The sequence below is a fragment of the Meriones unguiculatus genome, chromosome 8 (assembly GCF_030254825.1).
Source record: "Meriones unguiculatus strain TT.TT164.6M chromosome 8, Bangor_MerUng_6.1, whole genome shotgun sequence".
Taxonomy (NCBI): domain Eukaryota; kingdom Metazoa; phylum Chordata; class Mammalia; order Rodentia; family Muridae; genus Meriones; species Meriones unguiculatus.
In genome coordinates, this window is record NC_083356.1 from 18,098,180 (window position 1) to 18,125,211 (window position 27,032).

The 27,032-nt window shown below is 49.0% G+C and overlaps 1 protein-coding gene across 1 annotated transcript in view; it reads left to right on the forward strand.

Moving 5' to 3' along the window:
- Efcab6 (EF-hand calcium binding domain 6) overlaps positions 1-27,032 on the forward strand; it is a 184,841-nt gene that overhangs the window by 55,657 nt on the left and 102,152 nt on the right. The window contains exons 7-9 of the mRNA XM_060388917.1: positions 10,709-10,845; positions 15,733-15,845; positions 24,362-24,486. Coding sequence (XP_060244900.1) covers positions 10,709-10,845; positions 15,733-15,845; positions 24,362-24,486 — 375 coding nt within the window. The remainder of the gene's footprint in view (positions 1-10,708; positions 10,846-15,732; positions 15,846-24,361; positions 24,487-27,032) is intronic.

Below are 27,032 nucleotides of genomic sequence, written 5' to 3' on the forward strand. Positions count from 1 at the left end.
TTACTTGTATGTATATCTTTTGAGGGCTGATCGTTTGGTATTGGATAACCAGTTGGTATTTCTTTTACGCTCAACATTACCTCCTGTATTGTTGCTGTAGTTCTTTGTCTAGGGCTACAGACTCCTGAGCATCCCCCTGTCTACATTAGCATGTTTATTAGTATCATCCTTGTTCATCTCATGTTTAGGCTGCTGTGTTCGTGGAGCTTTATGGGTGTAGCTCGTTGTGCCCTGGGAGAACCTAGCATCTTGCTCAAGCTGTGCTGTGCCACACTCTGCGTTCTCCATCTTGTCTGTTCAGCTCCCTGTCCTGGACACAGAGCTCCATCTTGCTTCGCCTGTCCTTAAGCATTCACACGCAGCTGTCACCAGGTCCGTGGACTCAGTCCCCTGAGTCTGCCAAATCTTCTGTCTTCAGCGTGGTTTGTCTGAGCCTTATGGGTTCATGCAGACATTGGCAAAATGCATCTCAGGAACTGCTGCAGAGGCTCAGGCATCACTGCAGAGACTCAGGCATCGCTGCAGAGATTCAGGCATCACTGCAGAGACCCAGGCATCGCTGCAGAGACCCAGGCATCACCAGGGCATCATTCTTGCTTTCTGTATGCTTCTTAGGAGTTGGCAAGCAGAGGAACTTTCTGGAACATGCCTGGGCGGTGGTGTTTTAGACAGGATTCTGCCCTTCTCGTATTCAGGTCTTGGCAGCACCTAGTGCTGGCCCCATCATAAAGCTTTTCCTGAGCGTCCCCTTTGGGTGTGCTCCCTTCTTCTGAGCAGGGACTTCTCCTGTGACATGCAGTCAAGAATGGGTATCAGCAGGGTGGCAGCCCAGTCTTTCCTGTTGCGAAGCTGCTCTGAGTGAGCTGCGGTCTCTGTCCGGGTAGAGATGCTACCCTGAAGGAAGGCTGGGTATAAAGGAGAGCCAGGCATGGTGGTACAAGCCTCTCATCCAGGGCTCAGGAGGCAGAGGCAGGGAGATTGCTGTAAGTTCAAGGTCAGCTTTCTACTACAACTCTCAAGCCTGCCAAGAATTGCATAATGAGACTTTTTTTTTTTTAACAACAACAACAACCACCACTACCTTTTCAAAGAAAAAGAAAGAAGAGAGAGAAAGAGGAGAGAACCAAGGAGTGTTTCCAGGAGTCCTGGCACCCTGGAGTCCTTGGTAGACAGGCATGGGCCTCTTACCATGGGTCTTCTAAGCTACAGTCTTGGGTGAACGCCTTAACAATGAAAATCAAGTGCAGGCTCCGTGCCTGACTGTGCGTACACAGCCCCCAGCCTCCCTCTTTACTTTCTGTGGGGACAGCCAGAGCCAGGTTTTTGTTCCCTCACAGGAACCACAACTTCTGGGTTTCTTTTATTTGCATTTCTCTTTTTGTCTGCCCTCTTTTCCCCATCTCCACGGATCCCATTCGGATGTCTTTTTATGTAAGCTTGTTCCGTTCTGGTAGAGTCAGGCTATGCATATGCTCAATAAATAAATGCAGCACGTTGGGCCCACGGGGCGAGCGCCAGAGTGAGGAGAGCCCCGGGACTCGGGCAGACAAGACAGGCAGGGAGACGAGGGCTTTGTTAGAGGTGAGCGATGCCTGGCCGCCACTCCCCCGCGCGTCCCCGAGTTTAGAGGCTGTGTTTATGAGGCTCTGAATGCAGTCTAATTTTTTCCTATCTGGTTTGGCGCCTCTCTACCAGCTGGTAAATAGGAAATGTTCACGGTAGGAAGCCAATACTCCTCAGAGTGTAAACAGATGGAATCGATATAAAGTGACAAGTCAGACTGCGTTGCTGGGAACGTGGAGCCAAAACTCAGAACATAACCGTCAAGCGCCTACTCCGTTCCAGTTCATTTAGCCCCGAGTAGTGCTTCGTATCTGCACAGCTGTGTTGTCCTTTCCTCCCCCCCCCCCGCTCCTTTCTTCTGGGTTGATAATGACAATTTCAAAGAAAAACTTTAATTAAAGATTTTATACAAAGTAGCCAAAAGTAGAATAATAAGGAAAATGAGCATTGATGTGTTTATTGTAAGAGAAATCCTCTTCTCATGGTCTGGTTTCAAAATGTTCACTTGTTCGGTTTGAAACGAGTTTGGTGGCAGTGACAGAAAGGTGGCAGACGGACAGCAGTGGCTGCCATCTCTCCTGCACACTGCGGGGAGCCAAGATAGGGGCAGGAGCAGCTCCCTGCTGTGGGGCGCAGTCTACAGGCTGCCCCTCCCCTCGTGTGTGTGAGTGTGTGAGTGTGTGTGTGTGTGTGCGTGTGCCTGAGTGTGTCTGTGTGTGTGAGTGTGCGAATGTGCCCGTGCTTCTTTGTATACAGCTCTTGACCCCCTTCCATCAGAGCTAGGCAGGAAGATTTGGCTCCAGCAGAGCGACCTGTTTGTTGGCCAGTAGGTCAAAGAGCTGGGAAGCCTGCAGGTGTGAGGACTGAGCTAGTCTGCACTTTTACTCCGGCACAGCCTCCCCATAGCCAGGCTGGTAGAGTGAGTCTAGGCTCCACAGAGAGAGTTTCTGCTCTCTTCACCTTAAAGTCTGGGTGCTTAGAGCTAGGTTTAATACATTTGCTCATAAACCCAGTCCTGGCCAGGCCCAGGCCAGGGAGAGACCCTTTCTCAAAGCCCGAGGTGAATGGCTCCCGAGGAGCGACCCCTGAGGTGTTTCTTGTCCCCTGGCCTTCCCACACCCACACACACACACACGTCTGGGTGGCCGTATTTATTTGGGCTTGCGGCTTTTCTTCCCAGAGCTCACACTGTGTACAAAGCATTTGGAACAAAGCCCCGCAGAGTAATAACGAGTAATAACGCATCCACTGCAGGCAGTTTATGGAGCTGTCTGAGCCCAGTGGGGGACAAATAGGAAGCAGTTGGATTTTCCTCCTCACGCTGCTCTGCAGGCTCACACTGATCTCCCCTTCCTGTCCCTGAGGGATGGATGCCTTTAGCAGGACTCTTGGTTGGGCAGGCCTGAGGGTTAAAGGTCTCTGTCACAGCAGTTCAGGATGCGCTCCTGGGCTGGGCTTCTGCCTGTCTTGTCTCTCACATGCATTCCCCATGTCCTCAGGTCGTGGAGTCTGTGAGCATATCCCATTTCCATACTGGGTGGCTTCTCTGGGCAGTGAGGTCAGAGGACCATCTTTGGGGAGCCTCAAAACTGTGTTGGGTGCCGAACCCCATCCCCTCTGACCTCAGCCCCCATACCTGGTGCTCTACCCTATATGCCCGCACTGCTAGGTACCCTCATCTTGACCAGCAGCCCTTGGAGACCAGCAGAGGACAGGTGGCTACCTTTCTTGGTGTCTGCTCAACCCCTGGAGACTTCAGGCGTCCTGACGGTCATGCCACCATCAGGGAGGCAGGTTGCATTACTGGGCCCCCTCACCAGACCCACACTCAGTCCTCTACCAGGAGGGTGCTGAGCAGATCTCCCACGTCTAATGGAAATGAGACGCCTGTCTTCCATGCTTGCGGGGACCTGCCCATCTGCACAAGATTACCTTAGATCACCCAGATAATTCCTTATGCAGGATTCATTCCCCTGCCCATTATCCCTCCACCCACTCATCCGTCCATTTATCCAGTCAGACAGCCAACCAGGCATTATCCTCCAGTACATACGCTTGTCTGTGCATCCATCCATCCATCCATCCATCCATCCATCCATCCATCCATCATGCATCCATCTAGTCAGCCAGCCATCATCTCTCGGTCTGTCCACCCAGCCACCCATCATCTACCCATCAGCCAGCTAGTCAGCCAGCTAGCTAGCCAGCAAGGTTACTAGCCACTATCCATTAATCTACTCACAAATCTATCTGTTCACTGTCTATCTACATCATCATAATACATACATACATACACATACACACACACAGCCATTACCCATCAGCCCACCTACCAACCCATCTACCCGTCTCCATCCAGCACTCACCCTCTACCCATTCATCATCTGCCCAACAGCTAAACAGCCATTATCTATTAATCTATCCATAATTTATTAATCTATCCATCTATCCCCCTATATATTCCTCAGTCTACACAGAATGCATAGATATAGTGAGATACTACTCAGAAGTCCATATACCATTTCATCTGTCCATCAATATACCTATATATGTATCCAGCATCCATCCATCCATCCGACTAGCCATTAGCCTTCAAACAAACTGCCTATCCACCTATTCACCCACATACCCAAGTCTATCATCCATCTGTAATTCATCTGTCTAGCCAGCCAATAGCCATCATCCACCAATACATCCTCTTACCCCCTAATTACCTGTGTATCCCAGCTACCACCCATCCATCCTTTATCTGTCCAGCCAGCCAACTAGCCATTACCCGTCAGTCCATCCACCTGTCCATCTGTCTATGCAACCACCACCCAGCCCTCCCTCCCTCCGTGTGGTTACTGTTAATCGTCAGCTTTCTACGGCTGAGAATCACCCGAGGATGAGCTCTGGGCCTGCCTGTGAGGCACTGTCTAGATTAATGAGGTAGGAAGACCCACCCTGAGCAAGGGCAGCACCCTCCCACGAGCTGGGGTGCCAGACTGAATGGAAAGGAGAAAGTGAGCCGATCACCAAACTTCACCCCGCTCTGCTTCCCAGGGTCACAGTGTGACGAGCTGCCTCATGCTCCAGTCACCTTCCACAGTGCATCAGAATTAGCACTTTCTTCTCCATGTCTGTTTCACGGTGGCAGTGAGACAGTACTAATGCACCTCCCATCTAGTCAGCCACCCATCATCCATCCACTCAAACCTTCCTCCCCCTCTAGGCGCCTGCTCTGTCAGGGTGGGAGGTGGGCTGAGCCATCATGTGTTCCCGGATGTGAGCGCATGCTACTTGGCCCCTTAGCAGCTTGTCTTCAGCCTTTCACCCCGGTCAGCGGTTCTCACTACAGCTCCATTTACTGAATGACCCTCCTTACAGGATATGTTACTTCAAATTCTGGTCCTTTGTTAAAAAAAAAAAAATAGTGGTCACTTCCTCATTTTCCTTTCTGTGTGAAACAGGGCTTTGCTTTAACGGTTGGGTTAAGGGGGCCTGGCTTACAAGGCCACATACGAGAACACTGAGCTCTCTGGCCTGGTGGAAGAACTCAGGTACCTTGGTTGCCTTCCTTGTGCTCCCTTTCTTGAACCCAGATCTTTGTTCTGAGGGCACTGAGGGAGTCAGATGCTGCCTGGCTCTCGGGGCCTCCTCTGGGGTTGTCTTCCAGGACTAGGTAGAAGATGGGAGAGGCTAGGTTGTAGAGAAGTTAGGTTTGGTCAAAGGGGAGCTTGGGGAAGAGTGAGGAGTGGGCTGGGTAGAGCAGCACCAACTCAATTGCATTATACCTCACACAGACCTCAGTGAGCTGAGGTGGAGCTGGGATGAGGCATCTTACCAGGGGGTGAAACAGTGATGGGGAAGGAGCACTTAGGGGCTGCTTCTTAGCAAAATCTCTCAGGCAGATATCTGTCTTCTACACTTTTAACTTCAAGTTGTAACTAGCGCTGTTTGGGTCTTTTTTTGGAGCCCTTGAACTCCTCCTGGTCCTAGTGGCTATGCGTCCCAAGTGCTGAGATTACAGGTGTGAAAATGCTACAGGTGTGAAGATTACAAGTGGCAAAAATGCTACTGCTGTTGTGTTTTGTTTTTTAGGCAGTATGTACCTCAGGCTGGTCTCAAACTCATGGCATTCCACCTGCCTCAGCCACTGGGAGTACCACCACAGTTGGCTTTTAGCTGTCTGCTTAAATCCTCTGCATTCCCCCTCTGTACGTGTATCTTTCCTGAAACATCTTCTCTATTCAGCTGTCTGCAAGGCAGGTGTGGGCAGGAGAGCAGGATGTGCAGTGTTCTTAGCCTGCAAAGGGCCAGGGAGGTTGGAGTATATATAGCTCTTTGTGTCCCCAGGATTTTCCCAGCTTGCTGCCTGGGTCCTGGTAGGGGAAAGCAGTCCCAGCAGTATGCAAATGAGCGGGTGTGGCCAAAATCTTTCACATGTATCTGTGGACACTGAAATTTGAAATCTACAGGACTTCACATGACCTGCAATAAGATTCTTCTTTTGATTTCCCCCTCCAAATATTTAAAGCTGCTAAAGCCAGGTTTAGCTTGCAGGTATGTTAATCTGGGCAGTGATTCACATACCTACGTAAAAGTTAGGTTTGCATTAGGGAAGGAGGTCAGCCAAGAGGTAAACCTGAGGAAGGCAGGCCTGCTGGGGCAGCCCTGAGGTCCATACCTTCCCTTCTGAGACCTGCGCTGGTTTTGAACGGGGCAGCTAGGAGTAGCAGCCTCCACTTTTGTAATTTGTACCCACTCCTCCCCAAAGGGACACCAGGGGCTTGGGAAGGGCTAGAGAGCAGAGTGAGCATGGTCCTTCTTTCCCCAAGGGAGACTGCTTATCCTGTTAGCCAGAGTAACGTAAGATATCCAGGTCAGCATCAGGGGACAGTGACAAAGGGGAAGGGCAATTAAAAAAGCTGGAGAGAAGGCTGCCCTTGTTAGTTTTATATATATACATATATATATGTATATATATATAACAAATTAATTTTTATAAATTGATTCTCTTTATTTATTTATTTTTCATCCCTTGTCAGTTTTTATTGCCAACTGACACAACCTAGAGCCACTTGGCAAGAGGGATCCTCAGTTGAAGAACTGCCTGAATCAGATTGGCCTGTGGTCACTTCTGTGAGAGATGGTCTTAGTTGGTAATTGACATGGGAAGACCCAGCCCTCTGTGGGTGGTGCCATCCCTAGGCAGCTGAGCATGAGCCAGAGAGCAAGCCAACAGGCAGTTTTCCTCTGTGGTTCCTGCTTCACTTCCTGCCCTGAATTCCCTCAATAACGGAACTGGGACCTGGAAATAGGAATTGAAACAAACTCTTTCTTCCTCGGGTAGCTTTTGGTCAGAATATTTTCCCACAGCAACAGAAAAGCAAACTCTGCTTCGTTGGTCAGCAGAGGGCAGGGAAAGGGCGGGCTTTCTGGGCAACAGCATGTTCAGCCCAGGCAGTTCTGAGCCCCAAGGACATCCCAGTAAACTAGAGAAAGTAAGCCCGGGGTAGAGGTGTCAGTGGATAAAGAGAAAAACAAAGGGAGTGGTCAAAATAGGCCTTCCCTCTGAGCAGGTGCTGTGTGACTCATGAGTGACAGCAGGGAGGGAGCTGGCCAGCAGAAGAGACCAGAACTGTAGAAGCATATAGTCCCTTGCTACTGTGAGCATGGGTAAGGATGGACTCACAGCCGTTGCTGAGGAAGAAGGAGACAGAGGCTGGGATCATCCAGGGCCTTGCAGTCTTCCAGCACAGGAGAAGAGCTCCTGGCTCATGGGAATTCCAGGTCACTCATGCTGGCAGGAGAGGGGTGATGTCGGGGCAAGGAAGGGTGAACAGAGCTTGGTCGCTGTTGCCGGGCCCTTGGCCATTTTCTTTCTTGTTCCTTTCTCTCCCACCTCATACCGACCGGTCCTGTTCACCAGGGCCCTCACTATTGCCTTTGCTAAGTCTCGCCATCTGTAGCTCCCTTCTGTGGCTGCTGCCAAACTTCCGTCTGACAAGTGATAAGAAACTTGGAGAAGTACCTCTGGTGGGTGCGAGCTCCGTGCCAGGTTTTCGGCTTTCGGCTCTCCACGCAGGGGACCCATATGGGTTGCCATGGGGCTGTAAAGCAGAGTTTCCTCCTGTCTCCCTCCATGCTCCCAGAAGTGGTCAGGGACTTAGCAGCAGAGGGGCCACTACAGTTTTTCTTGACCCTGGGAGCAATAGCTGTGGGTATCTGCGGCTCTGTCTTTAGACTCAGGAAGGTGCTGGCTAGTCTGTGCTTTCCCATACCAGTCTGGGATATGATCAGAGTTACCTGTGTGCTGTAGCTGTTAGAAAACAGTGGGCTGTGGTGAACTGAGTATGTGGCTTTGTACCTGTCAGCCAGTGATCCTATGATGGTCGTCATCATATTGACACCAAGCAAATGTCATGGTTACACCTTTTAGCTGGGTCAGAGCCATCAGAGCCCTGGCCAGCCAGAGGAGTCCCTTGCAGCTAGGCCAAGAGGCTTCCCTAGCACATGGCTTTTTTTTTTTCCAGACAGGTAGGTAGACAGGCAGGATCCAGTTACTCATTCCAGCAAATGTTTCCTGCTCATGAACACTTCTCCCAGTAGCACTCTAGACCCTAGGACTAGTGTGAGAAAGCTCTCCTGCAGTGCTGCTAATGTGTCCTGAGGCATTGCAGGGACAAAGGTCCTGTGACCTTCTGAGGAGTCTTCTAGAAGTGCAGGGAAGTGTTGAGGGTCTATCTGGAGTATGGAATGAGTACAGAGAAAAGGCAGAGGATCTGCCTCCATGGGATGGGAGGGTACGGGCAGAGCAGTTCTGGTTTGGGAAATCTCCGGGGGCCACTGGCACATGACAGATAGACAGTTGGGTATTCTTATCTGGGCTCAGCTGAGCTCTCCATAAAACAGTCAGCTTGGCAAGGTGGGACAGGACTTCAAGACTGGGGAAGTGTGAAGAAGGTAGGAATGGGCCTGGGGAGGGGCTCAGTGGGGACACTTACCTAGTGTGTGTGCAGGGTCCTGGCATCCATCCCCAGAAATGCCAACAAAAACTTGAAGTGTATGAATATTGTGGGCATGTGTGCATATGTATGTGCCTGTGCTTCTCTCTCTCTCTCTCTCTCTCTCTCTCTCTCTCTCTCTCTCTCTCTTTCCCTCTCTCGTGTGTGTATACAGTGGTAGAGAAGGATAAGGAGGCAGCACCCAGTCCTGGTTTGAGTGATCTAAATTAAGGGAAGGGACCCCACTTACTGGCACATTTCTCTCCAGGCACATCAGGTCCCCCATGAGAATCTGGAAAAGGGGCTGAAGAGATATCTCAGCCACTAAGAGTATGCACTGCTCTTGCAGAGGACTGGGGTTTCATTCCCAGTGACCATATCAGGTGGCTCACAAGTGCCTGTACCCAGATTTAGGGGAGCTGATAACCCTTGCATCTGTGGGCACCTGCTCTTAAACATATCACACATACACACGAACACACACACACACACATGTATGCACACAATTTGGAGTAGGCCATGGGCTAGATTCACTCAGGGTTGAAGAGCTAGGGAGAAGGGAGATCATCCATTTGAGGGGTGTTGATGAGGAAGAATAAGTAGGGAGGGCACAGAGGAGAGAGTTGGTGCCACAAGCAAGGGACCCAATGAGGTGGAGGCTGGTGGGCTTTGGGCATTGGAGGGGGCGAGCTGGAAAGCAGAGAGGACAGGCACCTTGATCGTGCAGATCAGTGGATGTTGGGGCTAACAGCACAAAGCTAGAGCAGGAAGCATGGCCCCTGGAAGTAAGCTCAGTGTCACAGGGATGGTCTGCATTGACACGTGGACTCGCTCTGCCCTGGTGACTGCAGTCAGCGGGGTGGAGGAGTTGGTGGAGGGACAAGTAGCTACAGTGAGGCAGAGGCCAGGGCTGGAAGCAGTTCCAGGACATCACTCACCCCACCTAGCTCCTGACTCCTCTGCCAAAGACTGAATTGAAGGTGGCTGCCCTAGAGAGGCCATCTTCCAGAACAAGCCAGGACCCAGCAGCCTAGGGCAGCCTAGGAACATGCAGAGAAGGCACTGAGGAAAGGGGAGCCCACTCCCTGTCTAGTGGTTCTCCCCACTCTACGAGGCTCACTAAACTTCCTCAGAATCCAGGCCGACACGGCTGAATCCATTCCCCTGACTATAGAATCAGATCCCTCAGGAAAAGGCTTCTCTCTTATTTCTTTCTCTCTCCACTGCTGGCTTAGTGCCGCCTCCTACAGGAAGGCCCCCACACCACACCAGCCAGAAGCGTTGATGTCCCTCTGAAGGCCCCTGCTCCTGCCCACGTTGTGTCTGGCTCTCACTCCCAGTCGCTGTTTTCTTCCGGTGACACAGTGTTTGCACGTGTAGCTTGCCTTCAGGGGAATGTCGTGAAAGGACAGGCCAGAACTGGACGATGGCATCGCATTGTCTAGCCGTGTGCTGTTGAGTCAGGCCTTCTTGGACCGCAGCTTTGGTATCTGAGAGCGCAGGTGTGACGGGGTGGGAGCGCTTGCTGGTGTGCTCAGAAGAATCCCACAGAAGTCTAAGCAGGCATGGAGACCCAGCTCCCCACCCTCGTATCTTTCCCAAGAACCCTGCCAAACACCTCACACGGTGACTCTCATTTGCTGAATTCAGAGATCGTTACAAAACTTTTCTGTGCTATCTTTTAAAAAAAAAATTGAGAGGTTGAAATAGACCATCAGATTTTCCAGCTCGCAGTAAAAATAGTTCGCATATGGTCATGAAAAGCAAAAAATCACACAAGTCCAGCTATGCCAGGACTAGTTTTTCAGCATCAATTAGCAAAAAAGATTTTTTCATACGGCCCTAAAAGAGGATGAATTGTATATGAGACTTAGTGCTTTATATTAAAAAGAGATTTTTTTTTTAAAAAAAAAAAACTTTTTACTGAGACAATTGCCTTGCAAACTCTCAATATATGCTAAAATGTTCTTCTCCCCCCTCCCCCGCCAAAGATCTCATTGTGCAATGTGTACCACAGAGAATCTTTGAAAACATTTTATTTTACAAGAAGTAGTAAAAAGAAAGAAAAAAAACAAAACAACCTTCCATGTATTTTGTTACCATTTGAGTTTTTACCATCAGGCCTCTTGACTTTTCAGTCTCTCTCTCTTACACAGATCTTCCGAAACTTGAGGACGATCAAGAAAATCTTCCCGCTCCTCGACGTCAACGACACAGGCACAGTGCACCCCCAAGAGCTGAGACGGGTTCTGGAGACATTCTGCCTAAAGATGAAGGACGAGGAGTTTGAAATGTGAGTGGCAAGGCCGGAGCCAGGGCCAGGGTCAGATGACGATGGCGGGTTACCGGGCCCTTTCCTCCCTCCATAGCTGTCCTGTCCGCCATCTTCATTTTGGACACTTTCCCCATGCTCCTGAGGCCATGAACTCTCCAAAACGGGACCTTTGTGTCTCTTGTTTATTTCTTGAGTAGGCTGGGTGGGCACAGCCGTCCGCTTGCAGATCTGAACACGGGTCGCTCACTGCTCCATCACCTGTGACCACCACTTCCTGCCTAGTGTCCCCATCCTGTATGTTTGCAATTCATAGTGAGTTTGACTCTAAGCCTGGAGCAAAAAGAAGGGGCCGGTGTAGAAATTCACTCATCTGTTGGTGGCCCCCCATGGGCTCTGCCTCCTCACGTGAAGACTAAATATCCTTTTCCTTTGAGGACGTTGTTGCTGGGGGCATCAGGTTGGGACAGACGTGGAGACTAACATAAAGCATTTACCAGCTTCCTGAGGCTTGCCAGACGCCAGCACCTGCCCTTGCCTCAGGCTGCACCACAGGGCTCATGGGTGTGGACTCGGGGTCATGTAGAGGAGATGCTTGGCTCCTGCGCTGCATGAGTTTTGAGCGAGAAGCATTGGAGGAATGCTCCGTGGCACTTCTTTATGGAGTGCCCAGCTGGGGGGGTGCCCTCCTGCCCTTTCCCAGCCTCTTCTCTAAGCACAGTGGCTGCCCCAGGCCTTAGCTCTGCTTCCTGGGGTATCAGTTACCCACAGTTCATTGGTCCAAAACCACTCCCTGAGAGTGTCCCGAAACAAACGGTTCATGAATTCTGAATACCTTCTGCCATGTAGAAGGTATTCTGTCTTGTCCCTCTGTTAAGTCATTCTTGTTCATCTCTCAGTGTACCTAAAAATAGGGGAAACCCTAAATCAGAATACCAACATGCACACATGTGAACATGTGTAGACAGATGGTTCAGGATTAGGTGATTTCAGGCACCCACTGGTGGACCTTGGCTCATGTCTAGTGGCTCAGGGATGCCCGGACCCTTCAGGCTGCTCCCAAAGCACCAGCCTCTATTGTTTTTGCAGAGCTAAGCCTGACTCTGGAGCTCAAGGCTGCTGTTATAAGGGGCCACTGTGGCTTCTGACACATCTCCTAAGGACAAGGTCAGGGCTGCAGGCAGCAGAGGGGCTTTGACCAGAGCCAGGAAGCAGAGAGGGCATGTGACTGCAGCTTGGCTGGGGCTTACAACCAGAGACTTAAAAAAAAAAAAAAAAAAATGGATCCTTCCCACTCTTGGATATGCGTTCTTCTTTCTTCATCTTTATAACCTACCTCAGAACATAAAAGGCATAATAGATGTTTTAATTTTTACATCCTTTCTGGCTGGGAAAGTGTCCAGAATAAGATCCAAACAAAACAAATTAAATAATTTTGTGCGTGCAATTACAGAGCGGAGGCAGCCCTCTTCTAAAACAGGCCGTCAGAAACAAAGCGGGCTTTTATTTGACAATAAACCTTGTGTTTGGCACTGCAGTCTCCAACCTAGTAAATCTATAAAAAAAAAAAAAAAAAAGTTACTGTCTGTTTCCTCATCTCTTAAGTATCGAATGATAAAGAACTCCGCAAATTTTTATTCGAGGTTTCTTTAAAGCCTCAGAAACAATGCTGTTTTCACACTACTGCCTGAACAATGTCCCACCATAGAATTGGTTCCCGTAGACAGAGGCTCAAAGGAGCTGGCTCCTACCAGGGCTTCAGTGCCTTCTTCACAGGGGCCCCGGGAGACGCTGTGGCCTGTAGCTGCTTTGGTGCTGACTTTGCCCTTTGCAGTTTGGAGCAGGATGCCCAGGGCATTTTTGGTATTTCAGTCCAGCAGCCTCTTCTGTGTAGGACCCACACAGTAGAGATAGCCAGGCTCTGAAGTCAAGGCCTGAAGGCTTGGCATTCCCCGCTCCTGGAACACCAAGATGTTGCCAGGACTCTGTCTTCTTTTAAAGAAGTAGGTGCTAAGGGGCCTGGGGAAATAGCTCAGGCTGCAAACGGCTTGTCCCGTAAGCATGAACACCTGAGTTTGATCCCCCAGAAAACACATTGAAGAAAAAAACAGTGGGGTGTAGTGTCATGAGCCTGTAATCCCAGAGTTTTGAAGACGTGATGTCATCTGTGTGGCATGCCTATTGTGTGTTTGCATGTGGCAGGTGCTTCTCTCACTGGACAGTGTCACAACTGTGATAACCCAGGATACTGTCACAACTTTTAAACAGGTGCTGTTTGTCTGCCCAACGCCTCTCAGCCTGTGCGGAACCCAAGGCCAGACAGGAACTCACCACCAGGTTCAGCAGCACTGACCTGCAACCCACAAACTGATTTTCCCTTCCGGGTCCCTCCATCCCACTCCTATCTCCCTTCGGGCTGAAGTATTTAAATCTGTGGGAAGTCACATATGAGAAGCCCTGTAAACGAACAAACCAGAAGGCCAGCCTGAACCAGGATTGCCTGAAAGGCGTTTTCCAGGTGGCGATGCTGGAAGGGTTCAAGGCTCACCGGGATCCCCCACTCTCCCTAGATTTAGTGCCCTGTGAACCCCACTTGCCTGCTACTTTCTTCAGTCTATGCACCCACGCTGGACTTGACAACAGAGGTTGAGTCCCTGGGACAGTTACTTAAAAACAGTTTCATCAAAATTCCTTCTAGGAAAACCTTTAGAAATATTCATTATATGTTTACGAGTGTGTGTGTGTATTCCCACGTGTATGCCTGCATGTGTGTGGGAGCCAGAGGTCAGCCATGTTCACTGAACTGATGACCATGTTCTCTGAAGCAGAACTTCTCAGTGGGACCTGAAGCTCAGTGGTTTGGGTAGAGTGGCTGGCCAGTGAGCCCAAGGACTCAGCTTCTCCACCTCCCTGTCTGTGATCATAGCACGGCACCAACACACCCAGCTTTTTTTTTTTTTTTTTTTTTTAATTTAAACATGGGTTCCGGGGTTCAAACTCATGACCTCACCTTGCACAGCAAACATTTTACAGACTGCACTATCTCCCCAGCCCTGTGAAAAGCCTTTTGCGAGCCTGCCTTTCTGTTCAGTGCCAAGCCTTGTCTCTGAAGTCTTTTCTCCAGGGCCTGCTACCAAGGTCTTCCATCTGTCCTCTGTGTGCATGTGGCAGGTTTCTGAGCGTAGCATCCCAGGGCCTTAGCCCAAGCCGGGGCTCTCCGCTGACAGACCCTGGCTGTGGAATGTGGCAGTTGCATGGAGGTCTTCAGTGCCGGTGAGCCTTCACCAAGCTCTCCTGCCTTGCTGGGGGCAGCGTGCTGGCCAGCAGCCTTGCAGGACTTAGAAAGACATCGCCAGGTCCCGAGCCTTTGGGATGTTTCCACAGGATCAGGGCTGAGAGGAAAACAGGGGCTGTTTGGGGAGTTTCCGAGTTAACATCTGGCAGCCGTCATCTTTCTGGGTAAGTTTTCCTGTTAGGACAATAGGGAGCTCCATCAAAGTGAGGAGAGAGAGTACAAGTGGGAAATGAATACATGGCACTCCCTGTCCAATCAGGAAACCAGAAAAATAACAAATACTTTTAAGTATTAATTACTAAATTTTGAGAAAGCATGAAATCGGATAATTATAGAAACCAACACATATGGGAAGAATATAACCAAACATTTAAAAACTGTGAATTTTTTTAGAAATGTAGTAACCTAGGCATCATCTCGAAAAGTGTTTATCACACAGATATGAATAATAGGAAACACATTAAAAACCAAGGCATTCCATTTATCTCAGTATATTTTAGAGACAGAGAGGCATTGTGTGTATATATATTTTTTTCATTTTCTTGTTCTGATCTGGGTGTGGTAGGTAACCCCAAGCCTGTAACTCCAGCACTTGGAGGCCAAGGCTAGAACACAGCAAATTCAAAGCCAACATGGGCTACAGGAAGCAGGACCCTGCCTCAAAATAAATAGAAAAAAAAAGTTGCCTTATTATATGTAAACACCATAAATGCTTCAAGTACAGCTCAGCTCCCTCTACCATTTGCTGTTTGGAAACTGTATCTCTGTGGGCCTTTGTCTCCTGAGGCTGCCGTCAGTTGCAAGAATCAACTGCTTGCTATCCCCACCCTCCATACACTGGGGTCCCTGGCTACACAAGTGGGACTGACTGGCTCACTGCCCAGATCCCTGCTTCTGTACTTCTTACGTGAAGGTAGCATTGCTTGCGCTGCCTGATAAAGAGGTGGCCTCCCTCTTCCAACCAAGGAAGAATAAAAACAAAACAAAACAACAACAACTACAAACTGTGGGAAGTGTGTCTGGGGCATTCCCAAGAAGGGGCCTGGATGTTCCATCCCATCCTCTCTGTGTGCCCCTCTGCCAGCTGACAAAGTGTTCTCCCTCAAGAGCCTGCATTTTTGTCTGTACGTGTGTATGTGCATGTGTGTGATTGGAGACCAAAGGGCAGCCTTGGGCGTTGGCCTTAGGAGTTTCCCAGCTTTTATTTACTTCTTCGTTGTTTTGTTTTTGTTTTTGTGAGACATGGCCTCTCATTGGCCTGAAACTCCCCCAGAGGGTAAACTGGGTGACCAGAGGAGTCTGCCTGCTTCCACCTCCCCATCACTCGGACTCTAGACACATGCCCAGTGCTGCTCTGTTCTGTAGGTTCTGTGGCTGGAACACTGGTCCTTGCCCTGGCAGCAGGTGCTTTCTTGACTGAGCCAACTCCACAGCCCCGGTTCCCTGCATTTAAGAATCCCAGTGGCAGTGTTTCCCACAGCCTTGTTAGGAAGACGTTAAAATCTACAGCTACAGCTAGGAAGGCATTCAAATCCATGCAGCCCAGTCTAAAGCATAGCTTCTGTCAGACTCGCCTCCACTCTGCCTGACTCCAGGGAGCCTCTGTGTTTCAGGTTCTTGAAACAGTACAACCATGGCAGTGCCTCTAGGGTGGACTACGAGGCTTTCCTGAAGAATCTCGGCATCAACAAAGAGTTGAACATTAGATACGTGCTGTTCAATAGAGGTAAGATCTTGCCACGCATGCGGCTAAGGGTTTTAATGGTTTTTACTTCCTGTGGGTCTTCCCTAAGGAAATATATCCCGCCATGGAAAAATATATCCGCAACAGAGATACCCATGAGGTCATTATCTATAAGAAAAATGTGAGGGCTGAAGGGACGGGGCCAGGGGTGGGCAGTGGTTAAGGGCATATACTGCTCTTAAGAGCAGCAGAAGTTTGTTCCCAGAACCCATGTCAGGGGCCTCACATCTGCCTTTAACTCCAGCTCCAGGTTACCTAACACCTCCCTCTGGCTTCTGTGTACACTTGCTCTCACATGGGAACCTGCACACACCCATGGACTGACCCCCCGACACACACACACACACACAGGGACCCACACAGCAACAGATGTACAGAAACATGTACATCTGTGGAAAATGATCTCCACAAAGGAAATGCATAGGGAGTCAGCATACACCTGGGACCTAGAGCAGCCCCTGGGCTCACAGATTTGTCCCTCTTCCTGCTGCTTCCGGACTTCAAAGAGTTTGGATGGGGAGGCCTTTTCCACAAATGGGGAGAAGCCAACTCGAGGGGATAGAGCAGAGGATCTTGTTAGGTGCTGCAAGTGGGCATCTGTGTGTGGATGTGTCCTCAAGGGGGACACTGTCCCACCTGCCCGTAGTCCTTAGCTCACCCTCAGTCACATGGTGTCTGGAGCTGTCCAAGTGGCAGTCCTGAACAGAGCTGTGGCCCATTTCTTTGTGGAGAATATTCGAGGCACAAAACTGGACACTCAGGTCACGTGGACTTTCCCCTCAGTCCCCTAACTTGAGATCACCTCCTGAGACTGGCTTTTTCAATACCTGCCCCCATTTCTGGGTTTGTCTCAATGCTGCCCAGAAAATCCCCTCGAGGCTCATCTGTGGTACACAGTGCTGCCTTCCCAGCAAGCCAAAATGCCGCTGTTATCTGGCTTCAGCAGGTTCTGCTAACCCAGACTGCTGCTTGAGCCTGTTCTTGGAGCACAGGCCCCAGGCCCTCACCCCGTGCGTCGTCGGCTGGAAATGAGAGATTGCCAGGGGGCTCTTGTTAAGTTAGCGCACAGGCTATTTTACAAACCCGGGAACGTCAGCAGGATAGAAATTACAGAGAAAATCGAGGAAGCGATGGCACCATCTTAGCTGGATGAAATAACCGAGAGTGACCTGTTTCTCTTTTACAAGGCCACCCTGGCCTGTGTCTATGAAGCCGGAGGCCTGCTTACTGCTCCCCACCCCGCCCCAGTGACGGCTGGCTTTCTCCAGCTGCCTATAGAACTTTGTACCCTGAATTTCAGTAGCAGAGCAGGGCAAGGGCCTTCCACAGCAATTTCTAGAACATAGTGTATCATCTATTTGCAAATTTAGAAGGGTTTTTTTTTTGGTAGTAGTTTGATATATTTTTAAATAACTCTTGCATTTTCCAGGTTTGAGGCATCAGGGGTACAAGTCATCCTTATGTTGGCCCATCTCTTCTTTCTGTGTCTCTGAATTCTCTCGTGAGCGTATTCTCCAGTTTGCTGCTGTATTTCCCTTGGCCATCCTGTGTCTTCCCTACAGTCTAGCTCTTGCCGAGGCCCAGGCTACCCCTTGCTGCCTCTACTTGGCTCATCAGTTCTCCTGGGGTTCATTGCTTCACTTTCCATCTAGTTTTTGTGTTCTGCCCTCCTGTCACCAAGCCCTTGTTTTATTAATTTGTGTTCTCAGTCTGATTACACCTTGTAAAGTGTTTTTCATGTCTTCTCTGGTGTGATCCTATCTTCTCTGCCTCATGTTGCTCTCGCTCGGCCCCCTCCTCTTTCCATAGTGTTTACATTGATTGCAAGGAACTTGGGAGAGTTGAGTGTATTTTATTCCACTTCACTTCTTATGTTGTCAATGGATTATTCACCTGTTTGTGCTTGTTCTGGAGTGTCTGGTAACATCTCCATTAATCAGAATTGGCACTTAGCGAGCGTGAGCTGAGTTTGTGAGGCAGGGACTTCTCAGCAGCAGCAGCAAGGCGTCAGTCACCTCGTGCTTCTGCAAAGGGCTCAGACTCAGGATGTTGCTTTGGCGTCTGTCCCACTGAGCTAGTCCCAAACACCATTTTGAAGTTCAGAGAATGTTAGAGTGCTTTAAAGAGAGTTGATCCTGAACCCAGTCAAGTTGATCAGCCATGACGCGTGTACACCTTATCACACTGATAACTGAACACATCGCCTTTAAATCGTAACTTTCTACCCTAGCCTTAAAAGCACAAGGCCATCTCGTAATACAGTCCGTTATGCATTCAACCCCCCAATCTTTGACCTCCCAACACTGCTCAAAAGCTCAGTGTCGGGCCACTGAGATAGATCATTTAGTAAAAGCATCTGCCACAAGCTTAAGGCTTTAGGTCAGTCTCTGGGTCCACATGCTAGAAGGAGATATCTCTCTCTCCCTCTCCCACTCCCTCTCCTTTCCCTCTCCCTCCCTCCCTTCCTCCCTCTCTCTGTGTGTGTCTCACACACACATTCATGCAGACAAAATAATGAATAAAAAATTTAAAAATTAAAATGAATAAAACATAATTTAACATTTTTTCTGAAATACTGTCAAAAGCCCAAAGTTTCCTTAGAGACTCAAGAAGATTTCTTAACTGTAAAATAAATAAGTCACATACTTCCTGTATAGACAGAGTAACTGTTCCTATTCCAAAAGCTAGAATGGAGAAGTAACAAGCCAAGAAAGGCCACAGCAAGAACAAAACCCAGCACAATAAACGCTGGGCCCTGCAACTCCGTGGTTGGCATCTGAGTCTTGTTTGGGATTACCTGAATTCTAATGGGCAGGGGTACCCCTGCCTCACCAGTAGCACACAGAGCCTCTCTCTTGGGCCAGATCCAGCCCAGGCCTGTGACACTCCATTGTAGACTCAATATGGTCCTGATCTCTCTTTGGTGACTTAGGCATCACGTTCGCTGTGGCATTTCAGAATCTCCTTGTGATAAATCCAACGCTACCACCCGTTATCTGCCCTCAGGAGTTTCTGGAACTTTGGTGCAAGCCTCCCTGACTTCATAAACCTTGGCATTTTGCAAACCTCCAAACTCAGCACCATGCTGACAACACTGCCAAGTTCTGTGCCAGCTTGAGATATAGTCTGGCCCGTTCTACCACAGCACCGTGGGCTCGATGTGCCTCGGAGCTGAACCTGGGGCAACACCGCCTCTGCTGGCAGTTGATTGTTCAGGGAACCCCTTCAGCTGGGCAGCTTAAGCTCAGTCTCTCTTCTTTCAGGCGAACTTGCCTATTCTCAAGTTGGACTCTGTGATGAGTGGGGCCTGCTGACAAAGCCTGTTGTCCCAGTGCAGAGCGGAAGGCTCCTCTTTAATTGTTCCACTTTCCTTAATTAACGACAGCTGCTTTCTTTGCATGAGCACACGTGCGTGCACTCCCCCCCCCCCCCCCGCACAGGCCCCACAGCCTTGTCCACAGCTTTCTGTTCCATCCTCAGTTCTCTCTTACTGTGAACCTGGGTGAGAGCAGGGAACAGTAACCATGTCACAGCCTAAACACCGCACCTCTTAAAATTTCCTCTGCCAAACCCAGTAGTCCATTCCTCTTGAATTCAGCCTCATTCAGATTGTCAGGATGTGGGTGGAACACAGCAGTGTGTGCAGGCGCGCGCGCATGCGCGCGCACGTGTGTGTGCGTGTGTGCGTGTGTGTGTGTGTGTGTGCATGTGTTTGCCGGAATGTATCATGCCAGACTCTGGTTGATTGCTTTTGATCCCCTTTGAATCCTTACGGGCACAGCCTTGACTGCCTGTACAGCTACTTACACACTGGTCTCCAAACACCTGCAAGGATGGCCCACTGAGCTCCCTACAGCTCTAGAGCATCTCAAGCCGATAGTACCACACTTCCACAGTCCCAGGGACAGTTTCCAAAGGCACACATTAATCTCAGCAAGGGCCCCGCTCCTCAGCACCAGTTTCCTGTGTGTGCTGCTCCTTTCATCGCTGTGATCGAATACCTAGAAAGAAGGGACTTAGGGAAGGAGAGGTCTATTCCGGGCCTGATTTGTGGGGCACAGCCCTTCATGGTGGAAGGCACGGCAGCAGAGGCGGGAGGCAGCTGGTCTTACTGCATGCTGAGAGGAAGCAGAGAGAAATCAGTGCTAGTGTCCGGCGGCTTCCTTATTTCACCTTTTTATTCGGCATGGAGGTCTGGTCCGTGGGCCAGTGGCACCCACGTTAAGGGTGGGTCTTCCTCCTCCAGCCAGACCTCTCTGGAAGTCCCTTCACAGACAGGCCCAGGGGTGTGTCTCTTCGGTGATTCCAATCCGGCCAAGCTGCCTACAATGAAGATTAGGACAGATTTAAAACCCAGTTGTGGATACCTATGATTGATGTCCTGAGCACATCATGTGGTTATTCATTGTGAAGATTGGAGTCATCTTTATTTCAGAATAATTTTCTGAATCGCCGTCTTTAGTATTTGCTCTATTCCATTGCTTGATTTTCTTTTCAGTTATTCATATTGTCTGTCTTAGACCATTTTTTTTTGATGTCTTTGTTTATGAAACATTGCTTTTTCTGAAGTCCTCATCCCCATCCTTCCTTCTTGGTAGAATTTTTATTTTACTCTCTCCCACCATTGTGTGTTTATTTGTTCAGTGTTCCTTTCAGCTTAAGCTTCATGCTTGTGGCGATTTGTGTCTTTCTTACTCTTCTCTTTGCTTTGACAACATACAGGCAGGCAGTTACTTAAGGGAGAAAGGTTTGTTTTGGTCTGCTTCAGGGAACACCGTCCTTTAGGCAAGGGAGGCATGCTTGCGGCAGGCTGTCTACTCTCACCTCAGTGGATCAGGAGGTAGAGGAAGGGAAACGTAGGGCTGGGCTCGCTTCCTCATTTCGTGAAGACTCAGCTATCACCTTGGAAAACACTCAACAGTGTGGCGTGATACCACATTCAAGTTACTTAACACATCTGTTATCTCACACCGACCTTTCCAGGACCTTTCCAGTACGTGGGGCAGCGGTTAGCAAATCTCAGGTGAGGTTAGGTGCCTTTTGTCTTGGAGTGGTTTCCCCTGAGCCTCGCACCTGAGCTCCCACCGCTCCTGGAGACCCTTCCTTCTGGCTACGATTACTGAAGAAGTTGCTTACTAATTGATGGGCAGCTGACAGCTGTTGAGATTCTACTGGGAGCCACACAAGTATGACCTCGTCTGAAGTGTGGCAATCCTGTGACATATATTATCTTCCCCCCCCGTACACATACATACACACACACACACACACACACACACACACACACACCCCTCCCTACCTTTTTGCTAGTGAGGAAACAGTAGCCCAAGGCTGTGGAGCGTAGAGCCAACAGTCACATGACATGTTGGTTGAGCTCGGGTCTGCCTGGCTGTTACAGGCTTAGGAACTGCCACTGGGAGAAACCTCCAGAGAGCCCCCAGTCACCACTCTGTTACCTCTCATTCCTCTGGTGTGACATCCTAACCTACAGTAACTTTTTTCTATGCAACAGAGTGCTACACTCATGGAAGATTCTCAAGAGTCGAAGAACTCAAACACACGACATACTGGTTGCATCTGTTTTAGATTTCCACTTTTGTAATTAAGAATGACTACACGTAATTCCTTTTCTAAAATGATTTTCACTTACTCTTTGACAGTTCTGTGCATGTGCACAGTATATTTCCATCAAGTCCACCCGTCCCCCTCTCTTATCTGACTCCCACGCCTCCTAGAACCCTTCTTCCTGCTCCTTCCTACGTGCATGTCTGTTTTGATTTTTTTAAAATAGCCCATTTAGTTTAGAGAGGGTTGTTTGCATGGGTCCCACTTAATTCTTCCCGTCCGGCACTGCCTCTGCTGTGAACTTCCGCTGTGAATTGTGACGGATGGGATGGAATTTGCTAGAACATGCTCATCTGTTGATGAGCCAGCAGTTCATGGACTCAGTGTTGTCTCTACCCCTGGACTGAGTTCCAGCGATCGTTGCCTTTGGTTTTTGTGAATATAGGACGACAGTTTCTATTAATTCTGGCTACACTGGCCAGCATGGCTGCCTTGCCTGGCAGGAGCAGCTTCTCTCTGGGCTTGTGGAACAGTCACATGGGGGCAAGGATCAGTTTCTGCTTGCTGCTCTTGGGGGAACATTGTTATAGTGGAGCACTTAGCTAGCAAAAAAAGGACTTGGCTTCCATCCCCAGCCCTCGTAAATTAAAAAACAAATACTGTAGAAAAAAAGATCTTGGGAAACCAGAGAGAATGAAAGAGAATGATCCCTGGGATGAGAGAGAGTCTCAAGAGATGAGACCTCACAGGCAGGCCTTCCCGGACAGGCCTCTTGCCTCCCTGCCTTCTTCAGCCCACAGGACCCTGCATTTTCTTTAGAGGCTGTGTGGGCTGCCCTGGCTCTGTGTGATGTGAGGTGTGTATGTGTGTTTCAGTCCTAGGATCTCAAAGCAGAGAATCAGATAAAGTACCAGAGAGCCTGCTGGGAATCCAGGGGCCCCTTGGCCAGGTCAGAACCCTCGTGAGACCCAGCTGGAAAGACCATCTCTGTGTCTCTAATATAGCTCAGAGGGACCTGGAGAAGGGTCTTTCTTTTCTTTTCCCTTCCCTGGAGATGAGAAGTGGGATTCCAGATGACTGGCAGGCTGTTAGCTGTCGCTAAAGTAAGCATGCCTCATTTGGCTGTGGCTTATTTGCAGACATTTTAGGAAATAAATCTGGGGAGCCATTTGTGCCTCTTCATATCCGACGCTGAGAGAGAAGATGGCTACACTTGAGATGCACTTCATTCTCTTCTGCTATGAGAAGCACACAGGCTTGTTGAACAAAAGCCAAATGTATAAAACTAGAAATCCCCATCCCCTGGTCCTGTGTCTTGCATCCTTTCACCTACAACACTCTCCTTGGTCAGAGCCTCCAGATTATTTTTTTTTTTCGGGCACACAAGTAGGTAGACAATGGATAGGCAAGAAGACACACAAAATAAGTGAGGAAATGAAAATTAAATTACGTTAATTGCCCTTGTAATCATGAAAGAATTTATTGTAAGAAAACTGTCACATTTGTGTCACAGGCACATCTTTCTTGTTCTTTACAATTTATTTATTTTATGTGTGTGCTTTGCTATTATATACGTTTGTACATCACATGTATTTCTGGTGCCTGAGGGGTCAGATGAGAGCATCAGATCCCCTGGAACTGGATTTAAGGACAGTTGTGAGCTGCCACATGGATGCTGGAATTGAACCTGGGTCCTCTGCAAAATCAATAAGGGCTTTTGATGGCTGAGCCCACTCTCCAGCCCTGGTCTTTGTCTTTGATGCCTGTGTGCTATTGCTCGGCCTTGGCTACGTCCATTTGGGCCGCTGCTCCCTGTTCACACCACCGGGAGGGTTGCGACTGTTTTTCTCTGGCACTGTAGACATGCGTGCCTTTGCTGGGTGGCCTGCCGTTCCGCAGACAGCGAGCAGTGCGAGAGCTCCGAGTGGCAGCACATGACTTGCCTCTGCGCCAAGCGAGAGCTGCCTTGTGCCATCGTTCTATATGAGTGTACATATGTATGCACATTTGCAATGTGTTGGTGTGGGTATGTACACGTGTGTATGTATATCTCCCTGTCTGTATAGGTATGTGGTATACATGTCTGTACACATATATGTGCAGGTATACTCTCCTGTGTGAGCTGAGGAATACCTACCTCTCTTGTCTCTGTCTGAACCTGGGGCCCACCACTTCGGCCCCTGACAGCTGTCCATCCCCCTGAAGCCCCGGCGCTGGCTTCTGGGTCTGTAAGAGCCAGGCCTGGCTTAGCAACTCAGGTCTTTTGTGTGAACCCTAGCCCTGAGCCCTTCAGCCTCCCTATTCTCATTCTTCTTCTTTATCCTCACCATAATAAGTAGATTATCCTTGCCTGCTTCAAGAAGAGTTTTAAAATTATCAGTGATTTTGAGCACCTTTTAGGCATTTGCTGTACTTTTCAGTTCTCTGTATCCCTGGCCCCATCTCTGAGATGACTATTCATTTGGATATTCGCGTTTGTCTGCTCAGGCTGCCTGTAACCTCAGAGCTCTCCTGCCCCAGCCTGCTGAGCGCCGGGGTCACAGATGTGAGCACACACCAGCTTCCCCCTCCTGTGTGTGTAGGAGTTTTCTCCACTCACGTGCCTCCTGTTGCTCTTTGCAGTGACTGACTGGTTTCTGGCTTCGATGTGGCCCTGACACCCCTCTGAAGCTCACACCATATAGAATGGTTCTAGTTTCCTTCCCCGCATGGGCAGTTCTAATTCCGCATTTCAGGGTCTATCCTGGTGTACAGTAACACACACAAGGCTAATTTTTTCCCATTCATCAGTTTATGTCAATATAATGAGTTCAGTGACCACCCTCTTCTCCATTCATTCATCTTCATTTTTTTCCAAGCAGGTGATGATGAGAAGCAAATAGCATAGAAACGGCCTTTACAAGAAATAAACCAAAGTGATCTTATCTTAATAGACCCCTTAAAGGAGAGTCAGCAAACCAAAAATGGCAGGAGGGAACAGCCACTCAACTTCCTGTCACCTGAAGATGTCTGGCAGAACTACTCCTTAGATGACCTGGAAAAGACCTTTTGTCAGGAGGTGAGAACCAAAGTGTGACACAGGCAAAATGGTTTCTGATGACCACAGAGAGCACTGCTGTCTGAGTGTTATTCTGAAGTTTCGTTTCACTCCCACCTGTACCCCTCAGCCTGCCGGGGACCTCTCCTGCGGATTTGCTGATGATGCTCACAGCGGCTAAGCTAATTCTTTGTGTGGACATGTGGTGTGACCGGGGGAGGGGAGTACGGACGTGTGTGGTATGAAACCAGGGGTAGAGGTTTGTGGTTTGGCTCTGAGGGTATGTACATATGGTGTGTGAGTGTGTGCATTATAGCTGTGGGGGTGTAGGTGTGGGGTATGAGTGTGGGAGTGGGAAGTGGGAACGTGGGGGTGGAGGATATGAATGTTGAGGTGTGGGGGTCTCTGGGTATGGGGTGTGAATGTGGGCTGTGCTGTAGATGTGTGGGGTGTATGTTTGGAGTCTGAATGTGAGTGTGTGTGGGTTTGGGGTGTGAATGTGGGGTATGTAGGTATCAGGTATGAATGTGGAAGGTACGCCTGTATGGGGTATGTGTCCGGTGGTGTGCGTTTGCTGTCTGTGCACGTGTGTGCGCGTGTGCATGTGCACAGACCATGAGTATGCATGCAGAGGCCAGGGAGGATGTTGACTGACTTCCTCTGTTGGTCTCCATTTTTGGAGACATGACTGGTCACTGAACTGAAGCTCCCTATTTTTGGCGATGCTGGCTGATGGGTGAGATCTCAGAACTGCCTGTCCCTAGCTTCCAGCTCTGTGGTTAGAGGCATACATGGCCATGTTCAGCTATAACCTGGCCACTGGGGACTCAAACTCAGGTCCTCTTTTTACCCATGAAGTCATTTCCCCAGCCTGAGAAGTTAATTTTAAATGTATCTTCTGTGCTACTTGCAGGCTAACTTAAAAAAAAAAAAAGATTTATAAAGGAATGGTACAACTTGGTTGTGTGATATAAAAGAAAACTTGAGAAAGTGAAGAGGCCTCTTTTGCCCTGGGTGGGGTTTGGTCATTAATGACTAAGCAAACAGCAGTGGACAGTCAGAGTGGGCTAGAAAGGCAATTGTCAATGACTCAAGCTGTGCCGTGGGTTCACCCTATTGATCTGGTTTCACTCCTGTTCCTGCGAGAAAATACCCTGACAGAAAGCAATTTGGGGAAGAAAGGTTTGTTTCAGCCTACAGCTTCAGTCTGTCACTGTGGTGAAGTCAGGGCAGGCGCTTCTTGCAGGTAGCCACATCAGGTCCATGGTCAAGAGTGGAGAGAACTGCAGGCGTGATGCTCACTTGTGTTCAGCTCCTTCTCTCCACTCGCGCACAGTGCAGGCCCCCCTGCTTAGGGAATGGTGCTGCCCACACTGGACTGAGGCCTCCTGCGTTCATTAACATAATCAAGGCAGTCTCCCGCAGGCGGGTCAACCTGATGGCGACAGTCTCTCACTGAGTGACTGTAGGCTGTGTCTAGTTTACACTTAAAGCTCACCGTCACTCATACAGTACAAGGCTGTCAGGGGAGCACTGCAGGGGCAAGTGGATTGTTAGTGATGAAATTAGCACCGAGATAATTTGTTTGCCAGATGTTTTGGGAGAAAAGCTTGTAGCCTATTAATGCCTCACCGAAACCAGTTTCTACCCATAGCAACTACTGTAAACCTAGAATGAACAATGTGGGTAAAAGTGGGGTTTGTGGTACTGAGTATCAGACTCTGCTAAACAAGACCTCTACCATTAATCTGAGGCTGCCGCCCCAGCCAAGGGAAAAAAAAAATTGAAAATTTGAAATTAAAGAAACTTTTAAGTATGAAGTAAAGCCTAAAAACCATAAGGAAGAAGACAAAATTTGATGGCATGAAAATGAAAAGTATTTTCGTACAGTAAAACTTCTCACGAGCATGTGATCAGCCTTGCAAAATATGATGACATAAATGACAGATGAATAATAACTGTATTTTTTAAAGTGATTTTTATTTTTATGTATGTGTTTGTGTGTATGTCTGTGCACCTGTGTGTGGGTACCCAAGGAGGCCAGAAGAGGGCGCTGGATTCCCTGGAGCTGAACTTACAGGTGATTGTGAGCCGCCCAATGTGGGGACTGAACTCAGATTCTCTGCAAGAGTACGTTCAGCCATCCTAACCCAACCACTGAGCCATTCCTCCAGCCTCAATAGCTGTTTCTAATATACACAGAACTTTGACAGTTATTAAGGTGGACTTCTCAGTAGAAAACCCAGCAAGGAAACACTGACAAAGCCAGCACCGGTGAAGGGAACTGAGAAAGGAGCATGTCTACCAATAACTTGGCAAAGCTCATTTTCCTTTCTTGGTGAATGACCTCATTGTTTCATAAAAATATGGCCTTCAGAAAATACACAGCCCTCAAAAAAAAGTGTGGGAGCTGTTCTAAAAAGCACATGCAGGAAACAGGAAGTCGTCCACTGTCCCAGAGCAGCCCACGCTGCATTTGGTGACTACTATTCAGCTTCTTTCTTGTTCAGTGTAGAAAGATGACTGCATTAGCGAGCAGGTAAATAATAGAAAGGGCTTTCTAAGAA